Source organism: Pinus tabuliformis, chromosome 2_2 (assembly GCF_031772625.1).
Source record: "Pinus tabuliformis cultivar Carrire ecotype Pingquan chromosome 2_2, CPIR1, whole genome shotgun sequence".
NCBI classification, from domain to species: domain Eukaryota; kingdom Viridiplantae; phylum Streptophyta; class Pinopsida; order Pinales; family Pinaceae; genus Pinus; species Pinus tabuliformis.
In genome coordinates this window covers 917,548,327-917,575,448 of record NC_142300.1, presented here as the reverse complement: position 1 = coordinate 917,575,448, position 27,122 = coordinate 917,548,327, and the positions used below count along the sequence as shown (strand labels likewise).

The 27,122-nt window shown below is 41.3% G+C and overlaps 1 protein-coding gene across 1 annotated transcript in view; it reads left to right on the top strand.

Moving 5' to 3' along the window:
* The window catches only part of LOC149196027 (uncharacterized), a 164,736-nt gene that overhangs the window by 44,234 nt on the left and 93,380 nt on the right, over positions 1-27,122 (top strand). The window contains exons 2-4 of the mRNA XM_089405462.1: positions 5,439-5,747; positions 5,903-5,989; positions 6,089-6,222. Coding sequence (XP_089261588.1) covers positions 5,439-5,747; positions 5,903-5,989; positions 6,089-6,222 — 530 coding nt within the window. The remainder of the gene's footprint in view (positions 1-5,438; positions 5,748-5,902; positions 5,990-6,088; positions 6,223-27,122) is intronic.

Here is a 27,122-nt window from a genome sequence, read left to right as displayed (position 1 = left end):
CATGGCCCTGCAACTGCCACTGTCGCATCCGTACAACAACTCCCTTTGCATCCGTGCTGCTGTGGTCCATCCTCCCAACACTGCATCTGCACTGCATCCTCCTCTCATCATGCTGCATCGTGCTACTGCATACTGCTACTGCACTGCAACTCAGTTACTGAGAAGTAAGTAACTGATCCACCCAACTTCTGACATCCCTGTTAGGCTAGAAACACTCCCGATGCTGAAGCTCCCTTTGTCGCTAACAAGTGCTCCCTCTACTGACCTCTGCGCTGCTGCAACAACTCCCTGCATCTCGCACTGTTACACACCTCTCTGTGCCATCCTGCACTAGTGCATCACTCTTTGTGCCTCTCACACTGTTGCAGCCTGCTAGCCTTGCGCTTCCCAGGGACTCCTGCATTGTAGCACTCTCCGCCGCTTCATTTGCATCCGTCTCTACCGACATCCGCCAGTCCTGCTACTCTCTCTTCGGGAATCTTGTAGAATGATATAATCCAAGAGGTTGGGTACCTCAAGGATCCTGCCCCGCATCGCCTGTAGTCTTCCTAACTACAGCTTGATGTCTCACCACCTCTTCTCTAGAGGTACATGAGCACTCATGGCACAATCGTCATCCTCCTCGACTTCCTTCTCTACCTTCGCTGGCGCTGCCTTAGAGTCAGACGCCTCTCCCTTGTTCTTCTTGCTCGGATAATGGTTCGCATAATGACCCAGTGCCCCACAGTGGAAGCACTTGACCTTGGAGAGGTCCTTCTTCTTCCTCTTCGCCTGCTTTCTCGCAGATGCCAGAGCTACATCCTCTTCCTCTTCCTTCTTGATCCAGACTCTTTTGCTGCTACTTCCCGTCTTGCTCAACCGCCTGATCTCCTCTTGGCGAAGAGCCGCCCACAATTCTTCCCAATCTGGAAGATCCACCTTGCCCAGTATACTCTGGACAAATGTCTCCCACTCCTCGGAGGCTGCGTTAAGTGCGGTCCTCACCAACATCTCCTCATCTGGCGTGGCCCCTATGGAAGTTAATTGGTCCTGGATCTCCCTCAACAGACTGAGGAAGTGATCTATCTACTCCCCATCCGCATCTGGTATGATTGCAGTTGATTCTCAAGTAACATCTTCCTCTGCACGGAAGTATGATGGTACAATTTCTTCATGGTTTCCCACATTTTATTTGCCGTGTCCTTCTTGGCAATATGCTGGACCACATGATCCTAGACCCCATCAAGGATGATGCACTTCACCTTGGCCATTGCCTCCTTGTACTTTTCATTTTCAACTGGGTCAACTGGGATCGCCACCGTTCTCAAGGCGAAGGCCTTGATGCGATGTCTATCTAGAATGGATAGGATCCTGACCTTCCAGACCACAAAGTTGGATGCCCCGTTCAGCCTATCCTGATTCCTCAGCTCATTCATGGCCATCTCTCTGCTCTTCTGTTGACTCCTCCTAGTTTCTCTACTTCCCTCTGGAAGTTCTCCTTTCTACTCTTGCTGAGTCTCTCTACTTCCCGCCTGGAAGTTCTCCTTTCGACTCTTGTTGAGTCTCTCTACTTCCCGCTTGGAAGTTCTCCTGTAGACTCCCTTTGAGCCCCGATTTCCCTTCTGGAAATCTTCCTGCCAATCGTCAAGTTGCACCTCTCCGATTTTCGGTGCACTCGCAACACTGATCCGGATTCCTTGGCCAGAAATCCGCCTCGGTAGCAACTCCCTCTACCTTGGTTTCGCCCTGTTAGGCACTGTTTTGCCCACAGTACCTCACCATCTTCGCTCCCACAAACTGCCCACAGCTTCCTATGCCCCAACAACTGAAGGACTGAGCCTCTAGGCTTTGCGCAATCCCGACAATGGCAAAACAGCTCCCTCAGACAACTACGTCAACCCTCCTGGTCTCTGCGTGGCTCTACGTGAGCCTCTTTCTGCCCTTCTCAACCTCTGTGCTGGCCTCTCTCTAGCCTGGACTGATGATGCAACCCCTCTGCGTCAACCCTTATTTTGTTGCTTCTGCAAGGATCAACTTCTGTCACTGGAGACAGCTGAGTCTGCTGCAAATGCTCTACTTAGCTGATGCCTTCAACTTTCCTGTGATTTGCAACCACGCTCTGATACCATGTTGAAATTTCTAAGTCTTTTCGTTAGAAATTTAATCTGTATTCTTCTAGTTTATTCCTTCTACTTGTTAAATTCGAACAAGTTATTTAAAACATATAAATAACGAAATAAACACAATACAGTCTCAACATCTACAGATCATCAGCTGAAAGAAAACAAGCACACAAGTGACACTGTTATTTTTGGACAAATGTCCCTAGAAAAATCTAATGCGGGAAAACTGGTGCAACTATTATGAGGGTTTATTATTATGCAGTATTTCCTTGAGTACAACTAGGTGCCAAACTAGCTCACCCGACAGAGATAAATAATTGGCAACAATACCTCTCTATTCAGAAATAGGCATTCAGAAAACCTGTCCCACAAAACCCTCTGCAATGACTCTGAAGCTCTGTGTTGACCCTTCTAGCCTCTGCGTCAGCCCTCTGAGGCACTGCGCAACCTCTGGGACCCTCTGCATCACTCCAACTGCTCTCTACGTGGATGACGCAGTTCCTTTGGTCTCTGTGTTGTCTCTGCTGGGCTCTGCGTGCCCTGCTCTGGCTGCTGCTTCTCGCTTTGAGCCTCTGCGCTGGTGTCTCGGCACTGTCTCTGCCTTTCTGTCCAGTACTCACTGTCCCTCGCTGCTGATCACTGATTCGACTTTGCTTAGCAACCCCGCTCTAGCAAATCGAATGGCTGATCACTCTGGTATGTTCTCCAACTGACCCTCAAATCTCCTCTTATACTTTTCCTGTTGGTTCTTCAACGGCCAAGATTAAATCTCTAATCAATGGCTAAGATTAGATTTGGCTTGATCCATGACTTTTGGAACCTTCTAACCTAGTTTTATATTAATACCTATTAATATTTTATTTTTCCGAAGTTTAGAGTTAGGAACTCCATTAAAAATATTAATTATTTTAATATCTCGCAAACTGGCTAGAATCTGCCCAAACCATTTATGGGTCTTGGATATCTCATGTGCTTTAGCCTCTCCACCAATTTTCATGGCTAGAGCACATACGATGCTACCCCAAATCAACACCAACTTGATGTTATCTGTAGATACTCTTATACAAGGAAGCAGTGAGTTCATTTGTGATAAGATACTTTTATTAATGTCCAACAAATGAACACAAAAACAGGTCAATGGGACTGCTGACTACACATGCATGGATACAAAGTAGGAGCACATAAATATGACAGGGCCAAAGTTAGCTTAAATGGAGTGCCCTAGTGAAGATGGTGAGTCAGCAGGATGAATTGGCCTTAGAATGGGGGTGCTCCTGCTCATGTTATTTTTAGCATGATTAATATCTTTCCTTGAGGAGATCAAGATCCCTTTGCAAGGTAAAGAGGTGCTTCTGTTTGGATGATATCTTGGGCACTATAGCTATCTCTCTTTGCATGAGTTTGGTGCTGCTATAGTGGAGTTGAATCAGCATGAAGACACTGCTGTTGGTGGTATAATTGGTATGAGGATGTGATGATTTTTCATCTTTTATGATTATATCTTGTACTTATCTTTTAGTCTGTTCCCAGCAGATGAAGGCACTAATGCTGAACCTAAGACCTACTGTTATGCGTTCTTATCAGCATGTGCATGAGTGCTGATTTTGAGATTAGATTGCTGCTTTTGTAACACCTTTTGCATGTGTATTTCTTATCAGCATGAGTGCTGCAATCAGTGCTAATTTTAGTATGGTTTTAGCATACTTTTATTACTGTTTTTTGTACATTTTTTGTGACTTGTTTTCAGTATATGATGGCACTGTGTTTAGTGCTGCTTTGGAAGGGTTCAAATCTATTTTAACATTGGTGTTATTTTTGGAGGTTTCTTGAATATTATTCAAGCCACAGTTAGCATGGGTTATCTTTGGAGGAATATCATACGAAACTTGGCAAAGATGTTCAGATTTGGCTAGTATCTTTAAGCTTAAATACAAGAGCAAGATGAGGAGCAGATCATCAGTGCCCATTGTTCTTTAATCTTCTTCTGCAAGTCTTCTATTTTTCTTGTCTTAAATCTGAATCAATTGGCCACAGTCCAGCTATTCCTGTAGCTCACTAGAGGTCTTAAGAAGTGATGATTATTTCATGTCCTCTTAGGTCCTTTTGGACAAGAGTTTGATCTGAGAGTGTTTCAGAGTGTGTTTGTAACAGCGCTATTTAATTGAAGACACCTTGTTGGGTATACTTGAGTTGTTTAATTTTTTAAAATGCCTTGTTGATTTTATTTATTTATATTTATATTTTATTTTATTTTATCTACCGGTAAATGACAAGGCACTGGTCACTTACACAAATCAGATCAATTTTAGGAATTTTATGCATAATTTTGACATATTTGTACACATTTTTCAAGCATCTGTTTGCTGACCTGCATGCTATTCTTGCTGATTTTAAGAGTTTGATTGCATATTTTTCAAGTTAAGATGAACAGAATCATCTAGGGACACCCTCCTCCGATCAGAGAAGCTCTGATCCGGAAGTGAGAGGAGCTGTGATGGTGATGGGGGTGCTCATCATTCGGAATCCCTTGAGATTCCTCATGGGACACTTCTGAATGATAACATGTTTAACATGGGGACATGGGACACATAATGGGGTCTTCAAGTGAAACTTGATGCAGATATATCAACATCGGAACTTGCAATAACATATTCATAACAATCTGTTGTGCTATCAACATGACAAATATTCTGCTTGCAAGGTATAGGGAGGTTTGATTCAAAGGTGGGTGACCATGCCCATTGAAAGCCTAGATGCTGGTGAATGCTGTAAGTAAAATATAGGATAACTTCTTGGTACACCCTTACAGTGGAGATCAACAAGGGGCATCCAATATTGGAACTCTGAACTGCCTTTATATGCCCTCTGTCTACTTCCTGACTTCCTTTCAACTGACTTCATTTCATGACTTCACATGGTATATGAAGCAAGTAAAAAAAATAAATATAGATCTAGATGCTAAATTTCTAGAGGCTAATTTCTTATTGACCCATTTTAAATCAGCAACCAAAGCTTTTTATGCACCTGCCGAGAACATGCGAGCATATGTAACATTTTAGTTGTGCATTCTCATGCATCTAGCATTGCATCTTCACTGCTCAAACTGCCCTTTTTGGTTCAGTAAAAAATTGTCTTTCTATTCTTTAGCTTCATGGTGACAAGTTTGTATATCACTACTTTCCTTGTGAGTTCCTGTATTGTCTGGAACATTGTATAGGTGCCTTCTTTATCAACCATGTTCACATGGACAGCCTTTTTTACGCTCTTCAATGAAATTTTCCCGAGGCTAAGTGCCATACTCTTTACTTAACAGTTCTATTTGTTGCATGCATTTAGGCTGCTATACCACATATCACTTGTCAGCCATCTTCTGTAAGGGTGGAAAGTAATATTATTCAATCACGAGCATTAGTTCAGTTGAAGCAGTGCCTTTTCCCAGCTGCATTACATGAAGCTTCTATGGTGGCATCTTATCTTTATGGCGGAGGTCACTTCAGCAGACAGTCTCGAGCAATAGCAACCACGTCAACCATGAAAAATTCCCAGGATGAAAGTGATTCCTCTAATGGTGTTGATCCTGTTCAGGAAGTAGCCCCTCGAATCAAAATTAAAAGGCTCACCAAAACTGCAAAGCACATAATGCAGGTGTGCTGAATATATTATGTGTCTGTTAGAATATATTATAATTGTAAGTCTTTTCAGCTGTTCTGTGCTGTTCTTTTCCCATTTCACCATTGAATATTATCACATATCATTCTTACACCTTGGCATAATAGGACATTAAACTTTCTCCATTGTAGATTCTAGATGCAGAGGCAGTGCAATCTGTTAAAACAGAGAGGGAGATTCCAGATATCAAGCCAGGTCATATCATACAGCTCAAAGTGGTATGCACTTGTGAGTTGGGTTCTGTTTCTGTTTCTCTGTGGCTGCTTTCTTTCTTGTTGTTTTATGTTTGATTTGGTTGTGTGTTTCTTCATGGACAGGAAGTGCCTGAGAATAAGCGTAGAGTATCAGTCCTTAAAGGAATAGTCATTGCAAGACGAAATGCTGGTTTGAATTCAACTTTTAGGATACGAAGGCAAGTTGCCGGTGTTGGAGTGGAGTCCGTTTTTCCTCTGTAAGTAATAATATATATTCAGACTGATATTCACTGTCTTTGAATTCTGTGCCCTTATATTTATTGTTCAAGAACATTCCATGTACTATATAGCTTGGGATATTAGCAGAAAACTGCAATACACATTTCCCAAGGACCCCTATTCTTATGCTGCAGAGTCTTTCTATAGCTAATGATCTTACTTTAGCTTCCTTGCCTTCTGCACAGTGCACGCGGGATGCATTGTCTACATAAAACTGCATTCACTAAATGAAAATTACAGTTGACGTAAATTTTATCTCAATATAAAGTTTGTTAACTTACAGAAAGTTAACAATGACTATCAAAAGTTTTAATGATCCACAGTAAGTGCCAATAACTTAAACTAACAGAATTTATTTTTATACAGTGTAATTTGTAGCAGTTTGTCTCCTTGAATTCCCTTGCCCCAGACCAACTGGAGAGTTGGATGGCAAACCCTTCCACTTGAATCAGATATTCCCGTAGTCTCTTAGTTTGTAATCCACCCTATGGATTAATTGCCCAAAGGAGGAGGGAATAGCCTATCCAACCCCGTAGGCCATAGTCTTTGACAAGGGTGGACATCCCTTGTCCAATATTTTGGGGCAACATTGGGTAAATTTTGAGGTAGCTGGGGCAAAAATCCCAAATTGGGGGATTGCACATGAACTCCTCACATTAGATTAAGGAGGAGGAAACCCCATGAGGAAATCTATAAATAAAGGAGAGTTGGAATCATTTTGGATCATCGAATTGGATTGAATTACGTCTGTTTCTTTTTGCCTGATGTTGGTTGATGTAGCTTGGACAGGTGTTCTAGCCTCAGGTGGTGTCAATGAGGCTAGGAACACGAGAAAAAAAATCTCCAAGTCCAAGTTATTCTTTAGAATGGAAATGTCTAAATTAAATTAATTAATTGGTTTTGATTATTCTCCTAAGTTTTAACTTAGGGAAAGTGATTAATTAATTAGTAATAATTGAGACATGGCTGATTTTCCTCTAGAGACTTATTGTAAAGTTTCTAAGTGATCTTAGCCATCGATTAGCTCATTTCAGATTTAGATCTTGGCAGTGGTTTTCCCAACAAGAGATAATAAAGGAAATATATGGACAGTCTTGGAGATCATTCATTGCAAGGAAGAGGGTATAGTGATAGTGTGGGGTTTGACACCAGCGAGGGTTTTAGCAACAGTTGAAGGAGTAAATATTTCCAAAGTTTTCTTTCATCAGTGTTATTCTAGTTTCTGAGATCCGGAGGAGGAATTCTCTCAAAGTTATTTTGTAGACAAAGAGGTCATGATTGCCAGGAGAGGTTGTACGAGTTGGCAGTTTAGCAGATCGAGATTTCCAGTTGTAGAGTTAATTGTAGGAAATCAATGCAATTGCAGAAAAGGCGGATTGTAGGAATTTGTTGCAGATTGCAGGAATAACATTGCAAATTGTAGGAGAGGCCGTGTCAGGTTGTAGAGGGAGGCCGTGAGTCTTCTAGTGGTTAGATTGACGTGTGGAGGTGAAGTGATATTTTTGCCTGAGCTTTGCCGTGGTTTGGCAAGCAGTTGTAATATTTATCAATTGCAAATTTTGTTTACGATAATAATAAAACCCTTAGATTTGAAGAATTGGTTTTCCCTTCGAGGTTTTTTCCGGGGATGTTTTGTCCAAAAAATATTGTGTCCATTTTGTGATTAGTTTTCTATCAGAGTTTCCGCAATTTATTTATTTTTGTGAATATTGCAATTGCGTTTCTATTCAGTTTTTGCAGTAAAATAATTTTGCTCAATTAAATACATTGGATAATTACCGATGGATTGTAATAAGCAATATTTTTATCGATTTTTCACACTTGAGGTTCTAAGGGTTTTAAGACCCTTTTTCTCCTTGTTTAGTTTCGGTGGAGGTGATACCACCCTAGCTAGATTTCCCTTTCTCTATCTATCACAAGAACTCTTATTTGGAGTAGTTCTGGTCTGGTTTTCACACGTAAGGAAGAAATCTTTTTGGAGTTATTTATCAGGTCAATTACAAGGCAGCAAAGGCCATCTATTTCAAAGGCTACCGAAAGGCTCTCTTTACATAGGCAATGAAGTCTCCTTTGTGATTTTTTGTCACCAAGCTCCTGGCTGATGAAGAATCAAAACAACAGAGATCATCTCTAAGGCATCGAGGCCAAGTCTTAGGACAACGAGGTACTTGCACAATAATTAGGGTTTCCTCTAAGCGCAGGATTCAGCTAGAAGAATAATGCACCTAAACCCTTTGTCTGTTTTACAAGTGGCTCTCCTATGGAATGACAATGTCCAGGGACATGTGGCTGCGGCTCATGCAATGCTGATACAAAGAGATCTTCCTTGTAGTCAACGTTAAGTTCTGAAGTAGTGGCAACCTTCTAGGGTTTAATTTGTTATCAACCATATTCCCTGAGGCTATTAGGGTTATGTCATAGACATTAAAACTCCTTATTGAAGCAACAAATACCCCTCTAGCTATCCAGGCTTACATAGGATCTTGAAGAGGCCACCATAGACGTGGAATTGGAGCCAAGCCTTCAACAACCTTCCGAACCAGCGGGCTGAACCAACATAATCAACATAGTCAAGGTTAAGAAGTTTCCTCCAACTGCAGGAGGAAGTTAGAAGAGGGGATGTTACAAACCCTCCTTGTTGGTAGACCAATTAGACACATTGACAGGTACTTAGTGTTATAAAATAGTATAGAATCACATAATTGAATAATTCTAGTGCGGGTTACAGTTAAAGTATTGATCTATTGCATGTTGATAGTACTGTTGGTGAATTATTGGTTGAATGTTCTTTAGGCAGCTAACCCTAACTTATTGTTTTGCTGAGGAATCGTAATGTTGTGGGAGATATTTATTTTTGTTGGAAACTTCTATGCTATTCAATGATACCTACTGTTAAATGGATGAATAAATGTGCACTACTGTTGTGTAATCTTTTGTGATATATTTGGAAAAAAAAACCTAGTCAAACTAGAACCCTAAGGGCAAAATTTACACTAGCATACTATAGTGTATTAGAGCTATGCATCCTGCCATCTTGTGAGTGAATGAGCCTTGTATCTTACAAAAGATACAAGCAACATTACAATAAGAAGAAAGGTGATCACCCACCATTCAACTATGGGAGATAGAGGAGGACAAGGAGAACAAGATCCTAGTGATCTCTTGCAGGAAGTGATCCCATGGGCACTAGGAAATGACCAATTTGCTATTGGAAGGGCAACAACAGATAGCCCAAGGATAGTAGCATAGCCCAAGGATAGCAACAAATGACGTAGCTCATTGTCCAAGCCTTAAACAATCTAGGTAATGATGTGACTAATGGTTTGCATGTTGGTAACAAGACGGGTGCTGAAGGGAGAAACAACCATAATCCTGGCCCTTTTAATACTTTTGCTCAATCTAACGCCAAGATAACCAATGGAAGTAATCATAGTCCCTTACTTCCCCGATTTTTGGACAAACAAGGGACAACCAACCAAGGAACAACAAAACAAAACGACTTTACAAAATATTTTCGAGAATATGCAACATTGGGAGAAGATGTTTGAGCACACATGACGTTCAATGAATACAATAGTATTAAGTACAAGAACAAGCCCAAGGCATAACAAAATCAGGATCTAATGTCCAAGATGGGGAAGTTGTTGTTAAATTGGCAACTAGGGCCAAACTCCATGTGGATCAGCTTATTTATGACAGCTGATATTTTTATTGGATCCCTCTCGTCGAGAGGTGTAGGATTGATCCAAAGATCATCCGATTCCGATAACTATTTATGGAGATATGAATTTATTTTGTTTATATAATTATTACCAAGCCGACCAGCAACTTGAGTAGGCTCAGAAGCCCAATAGACGTGTCTATTCATCATCTACGTTCTAGTATAAATTGGTGAGGATTTGAAGTCATTTTAACACACATTCTTGGTGTGTTCTCCTCCTCTCCACGTCTTGGGTTTTTGGAGAAGGAGGGACACCTAAAATATACATTTGCTGATGCCCTAGCCGCAGTAGCTGATGCCCTAGCCGCAGTCGCTGATGCCCTAGCCACAGTTCAGTTGTGCCCTAGCCGCAGTGCAGATGATGCCCTAGCTGCAGGCTTATAAGAAGATCTAAATGCAGATAAGAGGAGACTTATGTGCAGCATGAATAAGCCCCTATACGCTGTCTCAAGAGGCTCCATCCGCAGATGAGAGGAGGGCTAATATAGGCCCTAAATGAAGGTCTGAATCCATTGTCTATTGACCCTATATGCAGCAAGAAAGAGACTCCTTATCCACAGTCATAATCTGCCTTAGCCGCAGTCAAAGAAGGAGGTTCCAGCCACAGCAAATGGAGGTCTTAAGCAGCTGTATAGTAGTGCCCTTAGCCGCAGTAAGGGGAGCCCTTATACGCAGCTCAAAGAGACCCAGTTGCTGTCACCTAAGCCGCTGACATAATGCTACATTGCTGTAGGTAACAGCGTGGCCTATTTCAGGATTGTTTGGGCATAATCAAGCTGTTCTTGATCTCGGTGTGCTGAGCAAAAGAATCCGCAAAAAGGAGAAGCTAGGGACAGTAGTTTAAGGAGCGGTTTGGATCACTGTTTGAAGGGACTAAAGTTACAGTCCACTGATGGGCTAGGCCGCACGCCATAGCCAGCAGTTGGAGGCCTTTATTTAGTAGCTGCGTTCAGAAGGTAAGCAGCCCTATAAGGCAGCGTATCATTGGAGGATTGTATGAAAGCTAGCTGCAGTAATCAGGTGAACTGTGGGGCACGGTTAAGGTGTTGTGGCTCTCAGAGGGTGCCCTAACAAATGACCAGGTCTGCCATGCACCAGTCCTTATGAAAGGTACCAGATTAGCAGCCTTGACATGATCAGTGAATCGACAAAGGAAGGAGAGTCTTATGGAAGGAAAACTTCAGTAATATGGGTAACTGACTGAGCTGTTCATCTGCTACATATCTTCAGTCCTTGGGATCAGATCTGCAACCTCATTGTGTCATCGTCAAGGTGAAGATCTCTGATGTCTGATCTCCTATTTGGCAAGTCAAGTATTGACTTAAAATCATTGTACTCTATCTCTCTCTCTCTGCTGAACTTTGAAGATAAAAGAAGATTTGATCAAAGGGTTTCCCCACACATTGTGGGGTTTGTCCCTGGCTTGCGCCATATCTTGTGTCCTCTTGTCTTGGCTTGTCTTCTGCGTTTTATATTTATGTTCTATCTGCAGTTTATCATAATGCTGATGTGATTGCCAATTGTGAAAATTTAAATAAATTGCTCTAGCATAGAACATACCAAAAATTAACAGTTGTCCATTCCCTCCTTCGATGGATCAACCAAATGTTCAGCAAGGGCTTGGGTACAAAAGTTGGACATCTACTTTTGACTTAATCCCATGCCACATTGCATTTGGAAGGGGAGGCACATAAATGGTGGTACCTGTTGAAATTTGGCGGCCCAAGGAGAAATTCCTTCCTTTGGGAAGCTTTCCTCATCTGGAGAAATCCCTACTAGCCCTTGGAAGAATTTAATTTGCTTAAGGAATAAAGTTATAAACATTATTTTTAATATAAGACCCACATTAGCAGAAAAGTACAAGTCGGCATAGGCAAGGAAAATCCATCTCATCAACCGCATATAAATAGACCTCATGTTACATCACTGAAAGGCATCACTCACACATCACATCTGCTCTTGATTGGTTCATACAACTTTGAAATTGCAGGTCCGAGTTCACACATGCGAAGGGAAGGAAGACACTTTTGTTTGGTTTGTTGAGTTTGTGTGTTGAGCCTTTGACCAACGTTGACTTTTGGGATTTTGGGGCATGGTTTGACTTTGGATTTGGATCTGTTTTGGAGGCCGAATTCAGGAGAGAGAAGGTTGATACTTTTTGAGCACTTTGATTGAAGTTGATCACAGACTTGAGGCAGCCCTTGACCGCAACGTTGACTTTGACTTTGACAAATTTCAAAGGGAGTTTTTGGGACTATTTTGGCCGAGTTTGATTAAGCAAAGGAGGCGAAGTTTTTTGTTGCTTTGATGAGACATTTTGGAGGCTGATGTGACGATTGACCAAGACTAGTTAAGGCAGAGTTCACTGTTGTTGACTTTGAACTGAATTTGTAGATTTGACTTTTGACTAGAGTTGCTTTGGGCTCATCTTTGTTTGAATATTGGATGATCAATTTGGATAGTCAAGGCTATTACCTTTGACTCATTGTTGATGTACTTGGATATTGTAACTCTCCGCTGAACATTTGATGACAGTCTAATAGAAGAAGAATTTAGAAAGGGTTTTCCCCCTTGTGGGGTTTTTCCCTGGTCTTTGACCAAGTAATGTGTCTCTATTGTTCTTGGTTGTCTTCTATTGTGCATTTGATTTGTTCTATCTACAATTGCCTATTGTTGTTGGAAGATTGAATAATATTGGAAATTGATTGCAAATTGAAGAAGAATTTGAATAAGTGATTGTGTTAAGCATAGAACACTGGAAAATTAACAGTACCATGGACTGGTCACATTGGGGCACTCCAGCATAACCTCATATGTGGAATTCACTCAAAGATAGGTAGGGCGTTTTGATCGGAAGGATCTTGATACACACTTCAGAGAGCTAGCACAACTCAAGCGGACTGGGTCGCTGGAATCCTACATCTCAGAATTCCAGTAGCTAGTTGTCAGGGTGAAATATTTCTGAATAGAGGTTGGTTATTGTCTTTGTAGAAGGTCTAGTTGAACCATTTTACGGTTGGGTTAAGGCTTTCAAACCTGCTACATTGCTGGAGGCCATCACCAGACTCGAGATATGGGAGGTGCAACGCGAAAAGAGAAAATTGCACCCATACCACAAATCCCTTTGAAGGACAAAGACAAGAAGACATCTTAGAAGGATGGAATCCAGAAGGATTGGTGGGATCAAGAAACTTGAAATGAGCTTACATGGAAGAAACTCTGTTTCACTTGCAAAGAACCATGGAAAGCTGGTCATCGATGTTTGGGAAAGGGAAAGATTCACTAGATTGAAGTAGTGTCCGATAGCAACAATGAAAACGAGGCAACACCGGCACCAAGTAAGGGACCTAACATTTCTAAAGAAGCACCATCCTTGGAAGAGACTAAGGGAGACAAGATGCCACGCCTAAAAATTGAAGGAAGTACTATTGTCACCCCGCCAATAATTCCTAAATATCACACTTCAAAATCAAGGGTGTCATACAAGGACAACAAATAGTAGCAGTGATTGATGGTGGAGAAACACGACTTCATTGATGCATCTGTGCTGGTAAGGAGAGGGAATCCCTACCCAGGAATTTGAAGGTTTCGAAGTGAGGGAAACTAATGGATATACTATGATATGCACACATGTAGTACCACGTTTGAGTGTCACAATAGGTAATTATACCCTTACTAATGTTTTTTATGTGATAGAATTGGTAGATACTATTGTGGTGTTGGGAGTACATTAGTTGTTCTTGCTAGGAAAGTTTGTAATGAACTACCAAGTCATGGGAATGGAATTTTGAGACCCAAATGGCAGCAAGATAGTATTTAGAGGCATGGCCATTGGTGGCCCCCAATTTGTAACAAACAAACAAATGGAGGTCATACCTAAGTAGGACGAGGTAATTTGCATGGCAGCGCGTAGAAATACTAGCACCAGATCATCAAGTAGTAGCTTACAAGCTTCTGAGCCGGGGCTTGAAACACAAAAAGGACATTGATTTTGACATATGCACGCTCTTGAGAGATTAGAGAGCCCACCTCTTAGTAGAGTAGTCCAAAAATGAGTTTGCTTGCAAACTAATGGATGTTCTTATCCATGATGACAGGTACAAGGTAGAAGATGGTATCATTTTCTATGAAGACCAGAATTATTTGGTTTCCGAATCTACACTCAGGAAAAGGCTCTTAGGACCACACCCAACAGACCAACTAAAGTCACATGGGAGTCTTACCCTCAATCCAAGGATTGCACAAATATGGAATAGACGTTTGGCGAAAGCAGTTTAAAAACTGGTGACAAGGACCTCAAAGAAAATCAGATTGCAACAACAAATTCTCCTGGAGTTCATGACAATCTTATAAAAGAGGGGAACACAAGACATATTAACTGTAAGAAGCACTGTAAAAAGCATGGAAAGAGGTATGTGGCAAGAAAATTTGTCATAAATGTGAAGTTTTATCTGCACAAATTTTCTATCTTCAGTCACTGCTTACAAAGTTTGGTAGCAAAAGCTGCTAAAGCACTGGATTGTGAAGTTGACCCTCCTAATTTTCCAAAGGGGCTTCATGCATTTGAGATAAGTACCAAATTCTGTTATGAAATCTTTGTTGTTCTTAATACCTACAATGTTGCTACAATATTTTGTGTTGCAAAATATCTTGGGATAACAAAAGTTATGAAAAGGAAAGAGCTGGAAGTGTTTCTCGTTTTATTTCAAAATTGGAAAGATGTCATGACTGTGTTGCAAGATACAAAACCATTCTTTACCAGGGTCAAGTGATTGCAAAGTTGCATGGAGATGTATTGTCATCGATCCCTCCCAGGTTGAAGGGTCTTTCACTTGCACAAGGTTGAAGTTATTTAATAGTCAACCATAAATAGAAGACAACACTTTAAAAAATGGCAATGGGCATCTTCAAATGATGTGGAAAGAACAACAAAGCATAGATAGCCGATGGAAACTTTTGTGAACTTATTACCTCCAGAAATAGGATCGACTTCCTACAACTTATTGCTAAAGGCATTGAAGGTTGCTGCTATTCTAGGAGGAGGAAGTTCGTCTGAAATCAAGATTACCTTAGTAGTACCACACAATTGTACCTTTTCACCTATGATTTGGCAAGTGGAAACGCCAATTGTTGCATGATGACTTCCCTCAATAACATGTTAGTGATTGGACTGTATGGACTAAAGAAGGATGTTGTAAAGATCGTAGAGGAATCCTCATTCTTAAAAATTGAAGTTGTGCAACACGTAGACATGCCACTACTTGAGGGCAAACAATGTTGGGAAGGGAAGACTGTAATGTCTCCTATGGATTAATTGCCCAAAGAAGGACAAAATAGCGTTTCCAATCCCTAGGCTATAGTCTTTGATAAAGGGGTAAACCCATTATCCAATGTTTTGGGGCAACATTGGGTAAATTTTGGGGTACTGGAGCAAAACATCCAAATTGGGGGATTGCACATGAATCCCTTGCATTAGATTAAGGAGGAAGCCCCATGAGGAAATCTATAAATAAAGGAGAGTTGGAATCATTTTGGATCATCGAATTGGATTGAATTATCTCTGTGTGTTTGAGCTTGAGGATCTCAGGGGTTTAAGACCCCTTTTTCTCGTTGTCTAGTTTTGGTGGAGGTGGTCCCACCCTAGCTATATTTCCCTTTCTCTGTGTTAATTTTAGGTATGTTCTATGCTAAGAGAAATTTATTTCAATTTTCATAGTCAGCTCAATATCTTGTCCAGATTAGCAATCACATCAGCATTAAAATAAACTGCAGATAGAACATAAACATAAATCGTAGAAGACAAGCCGAGACAAGAGGACACAAGATGTGGCGCTAGCCAGGGACAAGCCCCAATGTGGGGAAACCCTTGATCAATTCTTCTTTTATGTTCTTCAATAGTTCAACAGAGAGAGAGAGAGAGAGAGAGAGAGAGAGATAGTACATTTACAACAGAAGTCAACACTTAGACTTTCTAGATAAGAGAATAGATCATCTCTACATGAGATCAGTTGAAGACATGCTGCTTCAAATGATTCTCCAAGGTGACTCCTTCACCTATCATTGTGTTACATCTCATCATCATGTTGCACCATGCTGCACCCATCACCACATTGCTAGACCTTATGACCATGCTGTACGCATCATCATGTTGCACCTTATGCTGCCACTGCTGTCCCATGTACCAGACTGCACTTTGCTGCACCATGTACTAGCTGTCCCATCTATTGTTTCATGTATTGCTGTCCATGTATTGCATCATGTACATGCTGTATTGTTGTCTCATTTACTTGCTCCATCAAGCTTCATTGTTGCTCCATGCATCACCATGCTTGCAACTGCCCATGCTTTGCCATGCTGTTGCTGTCCATGCTTCACCAAACTTCATTGCTGCTCCATGCATCACCATGCTTTACCATGCTGCTGTTGTCCATGCTTCACCAAGCTTCATTGCTGTCCCATTGCTGCACCATGTACTAGTTGTCCCATCTAGACATGCTGTACCTTGCTGCCATGTACTAGTTGTCCCAATCACCTCAAGGCACCCTACAGATCTCGGATCTGCTACATCAAGGATTTGTTGTCCAATGATAGGCATCCAAATCTGCTGTAGGGTATGAGGCTCCTCCTCCATGTATCCTACAACCAACCTGTACCAACCAGCAACATAAAGCAACCCCAAACAATAAGGAAGAACCTTTGTCCTACTGCGCTTTGTCCTGGGCATATGCGGCCTAGAGAGAGGGCCTCAACTAGCCTTTCGGCCCTCACAAAAGGTCCTCCCATGCAGCTGTAGCAACAACCCTATTCAGTGGCCTTGTGACAGAGATAACCCACACATAAATACTTCAACTTACCTCTGATTTGCTGCGGCCTGATCTGACTAAGAAGACATACCTACGCTGCCCATAAATCTGCCCTTAAGCACCTTCCTAGCTGCTTAGAGTTGCAGCCTTCTTCCACAGAGAATCCACACCAAAATCCGCACTTCAAACGCTGTGGCTAGGGCTTGCTCTTTACTGCGGCTAGGGCATGGCCTCTTCTCTTGTCTGCAGCTAGGGCACCTCTTCAACTGCGGCTAGGGCTTGTTTGTGGCTCCATTTAGATCTGCGGCTAGGGCTAGGTCTCTTCTTTAGGACAACAACTTAGGTTTCTTCTAGACCAGCGTTGAGGGCAGCTAGGACTTCTCCTTGCTGCGCTATAGTAGTCTCCTTCATGACTGCGTTAAGGCTGATTAGGGCTTCTTCATTAGGGCAGTGTAGAGCCTTTCTCCATTAGGGCAACATTATCCCTTAGGATCTCTCCTCCTACTAAAACCCAAAGACAAGTAGAGAGGAAGAGATCCCAAGTGAGTGTGTTGAAATGACTTGAAGGCCACCTCTATTTATACTAAAACGTTGAGCACAAGTGGGGTTTATTTGGTTGCTGGCCGACTTTGGCGAACTGTCTCATAAAACAAATAAATTCATATCTCCATGAATACTTATCGGAATCGGATGATCTTTAGATCAATCCTACATCTCTCGATGCGAGGGATCCAAGAAAAATATCAGCTGCCATTAATAAGATGACCCATATGGAATTTGGCCCTAGTTGCCAATTTTAACACTATGTCTATCACAAGGCCTCTTATTTGGAACAATTTTGGTTTGGTTTTGTCTCGCAAGGAAGAAATATCCTCGAAGTTATTTATCAAGTCAATTACAGGGCAACGAAGGTCATCACTATTTCAAAGGGTACCGAAAGGCTCTTTGTACACAATGAACAAAGTCTCCTCTATGATATTTTGTGGTTTTTTGTCACCAAGCTCTTGGCTAAGGAAGAATCAAAACAACAGAGATCATCCCTAAGGCAGCAAGGCACAGTCTGAGGACAATGAGGTAATTGCACAATAATTAGGGTTTGTTTTCAACGTAGGATTCGACAAGAAGGATAAGGCACTGTAACACTCGTTTGTTTTACCAGTTCCTCTCATGTGGAACAACAACGTCTAGGGGCATGCGACTCATGCAGTGCTGATACAATGGGGTCTTCCCTGAGGTCAATGTCAAGTTCTAAAGTTGTGACAACCCTATAGGGTTTAAACAATACACCGAAATTTACCTAGTAAACGCCATCTGGGGAAAACTTGCCAACTTGTGTGTTCTATTATTATTCTTAGCAAAAGTCTCATAAATTGATTACATATACTGAGAAAAATTCCCCTTCAATTTGCTGATCCACATCACAGCGATCTGTGCTCATCTAACCAACTCAAACTCCTTACATGTGCAACTGTTACAGGCTAGTGTGTAGTTGTTATAGGTTGAATCGGCCCCTCCGTGCAACCTAACTCGTCCCTAAAAGAGAAACACGTTGGCTATAGAAAATCAAAGGCAATTCAACCTCTCTTCTTTGGCCTAATGTCCTGATCTAGAAAATGTCTTTGGCTGAGTTGAACACAGAAATCTCTATTGTAGAATCTTATCTAATTAGCCAAGTTTGCACCCTTCCCTTTTTATAAAATCGAATTGACCCATTAACTCAAGTCGAATTGGCCCATTGAACTCATGCCGAATTGGCCCATCGAACTCAAGGTGAATTGGCCCATCGAACTCAAGTTGAATTGGCTTATCAAACTCAAGTTGAACTAACTGAGACCAATTTGGTTTTTTGACTATAGGAAAATTAGAATTTTCCTAAGTCAATATTAATAGAAAATATAACTGCGCCTTAGCTTCACTTGTGGGTCCCTTTACCAAATTTAGCGCACTACTAAATTTAGCAGAACCCTTCCATCTCTAACTTCAAATAACACTCCCTCTTAGAGAGAAGGTGTTTTGTACTACACCTAGTTTATCTCTAAAGTAGACAAATTTGCCTCTTGCCAATGCCTCGGCCAAGATATCTGCTATCTGCTGCTCTGTAGGTATGTATTAAAGTTTGAATTTACCCCTATGAACACAATCTCTGATATGGTGGAACTTGATCTCATTGTGCTTGGAGTGGTCATGAAACATTGGATTTTCAGAGAGCTTGATGCAACTCTGATTATCACAGTTATGATCGTGGGCTCCAACCTTTGATTAAACAACCTAACAAGTAGCTTCCTCAATCAAATAGCCTCGCAAGCTGGCGAGTTGGTTACCATATACTTGGCCTCAGCGAGCTCAATGCCACTGATCTCTTCTTCCTGCGAAACCAAGAAACAATTGCCGACCGAACATTGAAAGCACAACTTGTAGTGCTTTTCTTGTCTTCTAAATCCTCTGCCCAATTTGCGTCTGTGAATCCATGAAGACTCACTCCATCAACTTGTCTATATAACAACCCATAATCTGTTGTGCCCTTGAGATACCTCAACACGTGCTTGCCACTAACCCAATGCACTTTGGTTGGCTCAACCATAAACTGGCTCAATTGGTTGATTGTGAAGCAAATGTCTGGTCGTGTGTTCACTAGATACATCAACGACCCTCTTGAGCGGCCTATAGTTTGGGATCCATTACTTACCTCTCATAGCGACTACCTTCCTCTAGTTTGTGACTAGAGGCATGGGCATGGGCTTGCAATCTTGCATGTGGAATCTCTTGTGCGTACTTTCCCTGTCCCAAGAATATGTCCCCATCACCTCGCCAAACCTCCAATCCAAGGAAATAGTGTATAAGCCCTATATCCTTCATCTCAAACGCTTCTGCTAGATCTCTCTTTTAGTCACAGATGAGCGCCTTATTGCCTATCAATATCAAATCATCAACATATAACACAAGAATGAGAGGCTGGCCTTCAACTACAATATAGTACAACTTAGGGTCAGCTTCACTCTTGATGAATCCCAATCCGCTAAGGTAGCTGTCTATCTGGGCATACCATGCCCTCAGTCTATTTGAGCGCATAAAGAGCTCTCTTCCGCTTGCACACATGCATGTCTCTGTTGAAAGTATCAAACACCTCAGATTGCTCAACATATATCTCTTCCTCAACAACTCTGTTAAGGAAGGCAATCTTCACATCCATTGGGTGGATCTTCTACCCCATTTGCGTTGCAATTGCTAGAATAGTCCTAATGGATGAATATTGGGCCATTGGTGCGAATGTCTCATCATAGTCTATCCCTTTGACCTTGAGAGAAACCTTTGGCCACAAATCTAGCCTTGTTGAAAAATGTGTAACTAGGTTCGGTCTTCATCAGTATGAAATGTATTTTTGTAAATTATAAAATGAAAAAAAAATATTATTATTATTATTGGAGAACAGGTTTCATGCTCAAGTTCTTTTATTTTATAGGTCAAGCACCCATTGAGTGCTTCTAGGGTTTGTCCTAGGTCTAGAAGTAAAAAGCGTCATTGTCATATATTGAAGACCCCAATGGGCACATTGTAACTTGTAAAGGAAAATTATTTTTGTCTTTAAAGAGTCAGAATACCCTCCATGATCAAGTCAACCTAGAAGCTGTCAAGTAGACCTAATTGAAGAGCCACGTCTATCCCTTTGAAGAAGCCTATATAAGGAGAGGAACTCGTCCTCCAAAAGCACACTCACTCATCTCTCATTCTATGCAAAGAAGAGGAAGAAGAAGAGGATGAAGAAGGATGAAGTGTTTTGGGCTAGTTATCTCTCTCTCACGTGCTAGAGAAAGCTAGGGTTTCTGCGCAAGGGTTCATCTAGTTTGATCTTGGAAGGAAGGAAGGAAAGAAGGCAAGCGAAGGTTACTAAGGGCATCTCTCAAGCCCTAAGTCACAAGGAAAGGCAAGCGAAGATTACCAAGGGTATCTCTCAAACCCTAAGTCACAAGGAAAGACAAGCGAAGGACAGAAGAAGGCTCTAGGAAGAAGATTGAAGTTCCCACGTGTGGCAGCAACATTTGTAGGGAAGTCGAAATTTCAGATCTGTAGTAGGAGGTCAAAGTTCTTGCAGCAGGAGGCCGAGTTGGTGCAATTGGAAGAGATTTAACTTGGTTCGGCTAGTAGAAGGTTTGCAGATTATCTCAGGTGGTTGATCTTGATCTTGGAGGGTATTTGTCAAAAGGTCTTGGTATTTGTCAATTGAAAGATCTATAAGAAGAGAAGAGATTGAAGGGTTTTCCCCTCAAGAGGGGAGGGGATTTGGCCTTGGCTTGCAGACTATATATTGTGTCACTGTTTTTATTGTTTTGGTAGCTGTTTGATGTTTCTCACATTATAATAATAAGGAATAAAGCTAATACGTAAAAAGGTAACACAAACAATTATCAAGTTGAAGAGAATTAACATATTCATTGCTCTATTGAATTCTCAACATGGTTTCAAAGCTAAGGTTAGCTAAGGGTATCATGAAGATCTCCTCTACATTGAAGAAGTTCATCAAGAAGTGTTCCAAGGTAGCAAGCCATTTCAAGAAAGGTATCAAGAAAGCATGGAGTCTCTTATTTTCTTCAAAGGCATCAATCAAGGAAAAGGATGGTGGTCTCTTGTCGACTCTCTCTGACACATTCCAAGGAAACATTTGGGTAATTGATAGTGGTGCATCAAGACACATGACTGGCGATCCCAAACAATTGAAGACCTTATCAAAAGGAAAATCCACTTATTCAATGGAACTTGGAGATAACAAGAGTTATCCCATAAGAGGTATTGGATCAACCTCTATAGAGCTGGAGAATGGAAGCAACATCCATCTCAACAACATTCTATTTGTTCCAGGTTTGCATAAGAACTTACTTTCCATTTCAAGTTTAGAAGATAAGGGTGATAGAGTAGCTTTCATTGATGGAAAGGTTGTTGTATGGAGTAAAGACTCAAGTATAGAAAAAGCTAAAGTCATTGGCATTGGAGAAGGAAGACTTTACAGGCTGATGTTTCCTTTAGCCCAAGCCTTAGTCCACATTGAAATTAGCCCATGTGAAATTTGGCATAGAAGATTATGTCATCTTCATTTCAAAATTCTTCCATCTCTAAGCTCAATAGTAGATGGAATCCCTGAATTAAAAGAAGATCACGAAAGAGTATGCAAGGGATGTGCATTAGGAAAGAAAACCATAAGACCATTTGGAAGTAGTGCTTCGCGGTCAAAAGAAATCTTGGATCTTATTCACTCTAATGTATGCGGTCCTATGACACCTAAATCTCTTGGAGGACATCTATGTTATGTCACATTTATAGATGATCATTCAAGAAGGACCTGGGTTTACTTAATGGAAACCAAGGACGAAGTATTTACAAAATTTCAAGAGTTCAAAGCTGAAGTAGAGAACCTTACAGAAAGAAGAATCAATAGACTCAGGTTCGATAATGGAGGAGAGTATACATCTAAGGATATTATAGCATTTTGTAAGGAATCAAGGGTTAAGAGGGAGCTAATAGTCCCATATAATCCAAAAAAAATGGAGTTGCAAAATGGAAGAATAGATCCATTGAAGAAAGTGTAAAAGCAATGTTACACGATCAGGATCTACCAAAGTTTCTGTGGGGAGAAGCCATGAGAACAACTGTTTACATTCAAAATTGAAGTCTCCACAGGTCCTTAGACATCAAAACTCCAGAGGAAGTGTTCACTGGAAAGAAGCCATCTGTAGATCTTCTTTGAATCTTTGGTTGTCCTGTATATATCCATATACCAAAGGACAAAAGAAATAAGCTGGATCCATCAGGCATGAGGGGAACATTTTTTGGGTACAACAACTCATCAAAGGCCTATAGGATCTACATAAAAGGACATCACATAGAAGTCAATCGAGATACCATATTTGATGAAAGTATAACATTCAAGAAATCAAAGGAACTTTCTATGGACTTTGATGATGAAGAACTTCTCGTATTTGAGGAAGAAGTTGACAAGGAAGAAGAAGAATCTCACCATGAAGAAGAAGGTCCTAGTGAACCTATTCAACCTGTGGTCATCCCAGAAACAAGGAAAAGACCTAATTGGTTGAAGTGCACACTACTAGATGCAGAAGGTCATGGAGCAACTCAAGGCACTTTCAAAGAAAGCAAGAAACCCAAACGATATTCTGGGTATGCAACATACATGACTAAATTGATAGAAGCAGAATCATCCACTTTTGAAGAAGCTGTCAGCCATCAAGAATGGAAGGATGCCATGAATGAAGAATATCAATCCATAATGAAGAATGGAGTATGGGAGATCGTGCCTCGGCCCAAGAATAAATCTGTGGTAACTTCAAAATGGATCTACAAGATCAAACATGCGGCAGATGGAAGTATAGACAAATATAAAGCAAGATTTGTGGCTAGGGGTTTCTCCCAACTAGAAGGCATCGACTACGAAGAGACATTTGCTCCGACTGCAAGATATACGATGATTCATTCATTAGTCTCTTTGGCAGCATCGATGGGATGGAACATCCATCAAATGGATGTCAAGACTGCATTTTTGAAGGGCACAATCGATGAAGAAGTCTATATTGAGCAACCCTCGGGATTTGAAGTTAAAGACATGAAGGCATATGTCTGCAGATTAAAGAAAGCACTATATGGCCTTAAGCAAGCCCCAAGGGCATGGTATGCCAGGATGGATGCATACCTTCAAAGACTAGGCTTCTCTAAAAGTTCTGCTGATCCAAACCTTTATATCAAGGTTGTAAGGGGAGAACCGGTGATCATTCTTCTGTATGTATCTGATCTTCTCTTAATAGGTAAAGAAGGTCGAATTGAAGAATGTAAGAAACAACTAGCAACAAAATTTGACATGAAGGATCTTGCACTGATGCATTATTATGTGGGTCCTGGCAAGGAGTTGATGAGATTTATCTAGGACAAGGGAAGTATGTGATCAAGATGTTGAAAAGGTTTGACATGTTAGATTGCAAACCAATGACAACTCCGATGATCACCAACTTGAAAAGACTAAGGAATTCCGAGTCAAGCCTTGTGGATCCTTCCAAGTATAGACAACTAATTGGCTCACTAATATACCTGGTGAATACTCGACCAGAAATATGTTTTGCAGTAAATATTCTCAGTCAATTCAAACGGGAGCCAATACCTGATTATTGGATAGCAGCGAAGCATATTATGAGATATTGACAAGGAACCATTTATTACTGCCTAAAGTATGACAGAAGAAATAATGTCCACTTGATAGGATATACAAATTCCGACTGGGGAGGTAGTGAACAAGATGGAAGGAGCACTATTGGAGGATGTTTTAGTTTAGGATCCTCCATGATCTCATGGATGAGTAGGAAGTAAGACACAGTTGCGTTGAGCAGTGCTGAAGCTGAATATGTTGCATCCTGTGAAGTAAGCAGAGAAGCGGTTTGGTTGAGGAAGCTGCTATCCGACTTGTTTGAAGGATTGATGAACCCTACAATGATACTTTGTGATAACGCTAGTTGTATACTTTTGTCTGAAGATGCAGTATTTCATGGAAAGACAAAGCATATAAGCAACAAGTATCACTATATTCGAGAGCTATTTCAAAATGGTGTGCTGTAGCTACAGTATCTCTCTACTGATGAGCAGGTAGTTGACATATTGACAAAATCTCTTTTGAACAAGAAGCTTGTGTACTTGAGAGATAAGCTTGGCTTGGTTGATGTATCCTCCCTAATTGAGAGGGAGAGATAGACACTATATTCTTGTCTTCACTTGGGAAGAAAGAATGGAGGATTAGGTAACCATCTGGCATTTGATACTCTTTGAGGATGTGGTAGGGCATCCATGACAAGAGTAGTCATGGACTGATATTCTGTGAGGACTGGCTATCGAAGATAAGAATTGTCCAAAGAAGATCATACTCGGTGAACACTCGGGTGGAGTATGTACCTTGAGAGACAATGATTATGGTGTTTATAAATCATTGGTCTCGCCAAGGCCTTGCTATGTGACAATGCTGGTTAACATGATGCTAGACAATGGGATACCAATCCGACTCTTTTTATTAGATCTCTTTAGGTTGAGAATGACCATATACCTCTTATGAATACCTCCCTAGTTAAGAGGGAGTGTTGAAAAATGTGTAACTAGGTTCGGTCCTAATAAGTATGAAATGAATTTTTGTAAATTATAAAATGAAAAGAAGTTACTATTATTATTATTGGAGCATGGGTTTCATGCTCCAATTCTTTTATTTTATAGTTCAAGCACCCATTGAGTGCTTCTAGGGTTTGTCCTAGGTCTAGAAGTCAAAAGAGTCATTGTCATATATTGAAGACCCCAATGGGCACATTGTAACTTGTAAAGGAAAATTATTTTTGTCTTTAAAGAGTCAGAATACCCTCCAAGATCAAGTCGGCCTAGAAGCTGTCAAGTCAGCCTAATTGAAGAGCCACGTCTACCCCTTGAAGAAGCCTATATAAGGAGAGGAACTCATCCTCCAAAAGCACACTCACTCATCTCTCATTCTATGCGAAGAAGAGGACGAAAAGAAGGATGAAGAAGGACAAAGTGTTTTGGGTTATTTCTCTCTCTCACGTGCTAGAGAAAGCTAGGGTTTCTGCGCAAGGGTTTCATCTAGTTCGATCTTGGAAGGAAGGAAGGAAAGAAGGCAAGCGAAGGCTACTAAGGGTATCTCTCAAGCCCTAAGTCACAAGGAAAGGCAAGCGAAGGACAGAAGAAGGCTCTAGGAAGAAGATCGAAGTTCCCATGTGTGGCAACAACAGTTGTAGGGAAGTCGAAATTTCAGATTTGCAGTAGGAGGTTGAAGTTCTTGTAGCAGGAGGCCGAGTTGGTGCAATTGGAAGAGATTTAACTAGGTCTCGTTAGTACAAGGTTTGCACATTATTTGAAGTGGCACATTATAAGAAGGCTCTGAAGTGGTTAGTACAAGGTTTGCACATTATCTGAAGTGGCACATTATAAGAAGGCGGCTTTGAAGTGGAAGAGATTTAACTAGGTTTGGTTAGTACAAGGTTTGCACATTATCTGAAGTGGCACATTATAAGAAGGCTCTGAAGTGGTTAGTACAAGGTTTGCACATTATCTGAAGTGGCACATTATAAGAAGAAGGCTCTGAAGTGGTTGATCTTGATCTTGGAGGGTATTGGTCATAAGGTCTTGGTATTCGTCAATTGAAAGATCTATAAGAAGAGAAGAGATTTCAGGGTTTTCCCCTCAAGAAGAGGGGTTTTGGCCCTGGCTTGCAGCCTATATACTGTGTCACTGTTCTTATTGTTTTGGTAGTTGTTTGATGTTTCTTACATTATAATAATAAGGAACAACGCTAATAAGTAAAAAGGTAACACAAACAGTGATCAAGTTGAAGAGAATTAACATATTCATTGCCTTATTGAATTCTCAACATACTCCCCCACCATGGCATCCCTCCAAATCTGTTGTCTAACGACCTCCTCGAAACTAGCTGGCTCTGTCTCCAAAACATTTGACACAAAACCACCCAACCTCTCTGGCAGTCTACTCTCCCTCACAGACCACTTGGGTCTCCCCACTGTCTCCTGAGCCTCCTTTAGGGTCTCCTAAAGCTATCTTGGCTTCTTATTTCCTGCAATAGTCTCATGTGGTGGTATGGGAAAATCCTCAACTGGTACCTCTCCTCCTGGCAAGGAAGGCTCTGAAATAACCAAAGGGGATCTTGAACTCTGAGATATTGTGCTTGATGAACCTGCCCCAGGTGAGACTATGCCAGGCGAAACCCCTGTGAACTTGTCATCCCTGAAGAAGGTGAACCTCCAGATCTTGATCTACTACTTGATGCACCTGAAACCTGTGGTGTGGTCCCCTGTTGAGGAGCCAGTTGCTTTACCTGATCAACCGCCTAAGACCTCCTCAAAACCCTCTCCTCCTCAAATGTCACATCCCTCCTCAGGACTATCTTCCTCTGTGCAGGAAGATATATGCAGTGGGCTTTGCTGGTTTCATTGTAACCCATTAGGATAACCCTCTCTGCTGTGGGTTCTAGCTTCATCCTCTTCTCCTCAGGGACATGTGAATATGCAAGGCACCCAAATATCTTGATCTCCCCAACTTCCGGCTTCTTGCCGGTATATATCTTCTTAGAAGTCTTGGTCCCCAAGACTCTGTGTGGGCTCTTGTAATGCAAATAAACAATAGTGTTACATGCCTCGACCCATAAGAAGAAAGGTAAACTCTGATCATGCAACATCGCTCTAGCTGCACCCACAATGGTCCTGTTCTTCCTCTCTGCCACCCCATTCTGCTGAGGGTTATAAGGCACAATGAGCTCCCTCTTGATGCCAACACTCCCACAAAAATCTCTCATCTC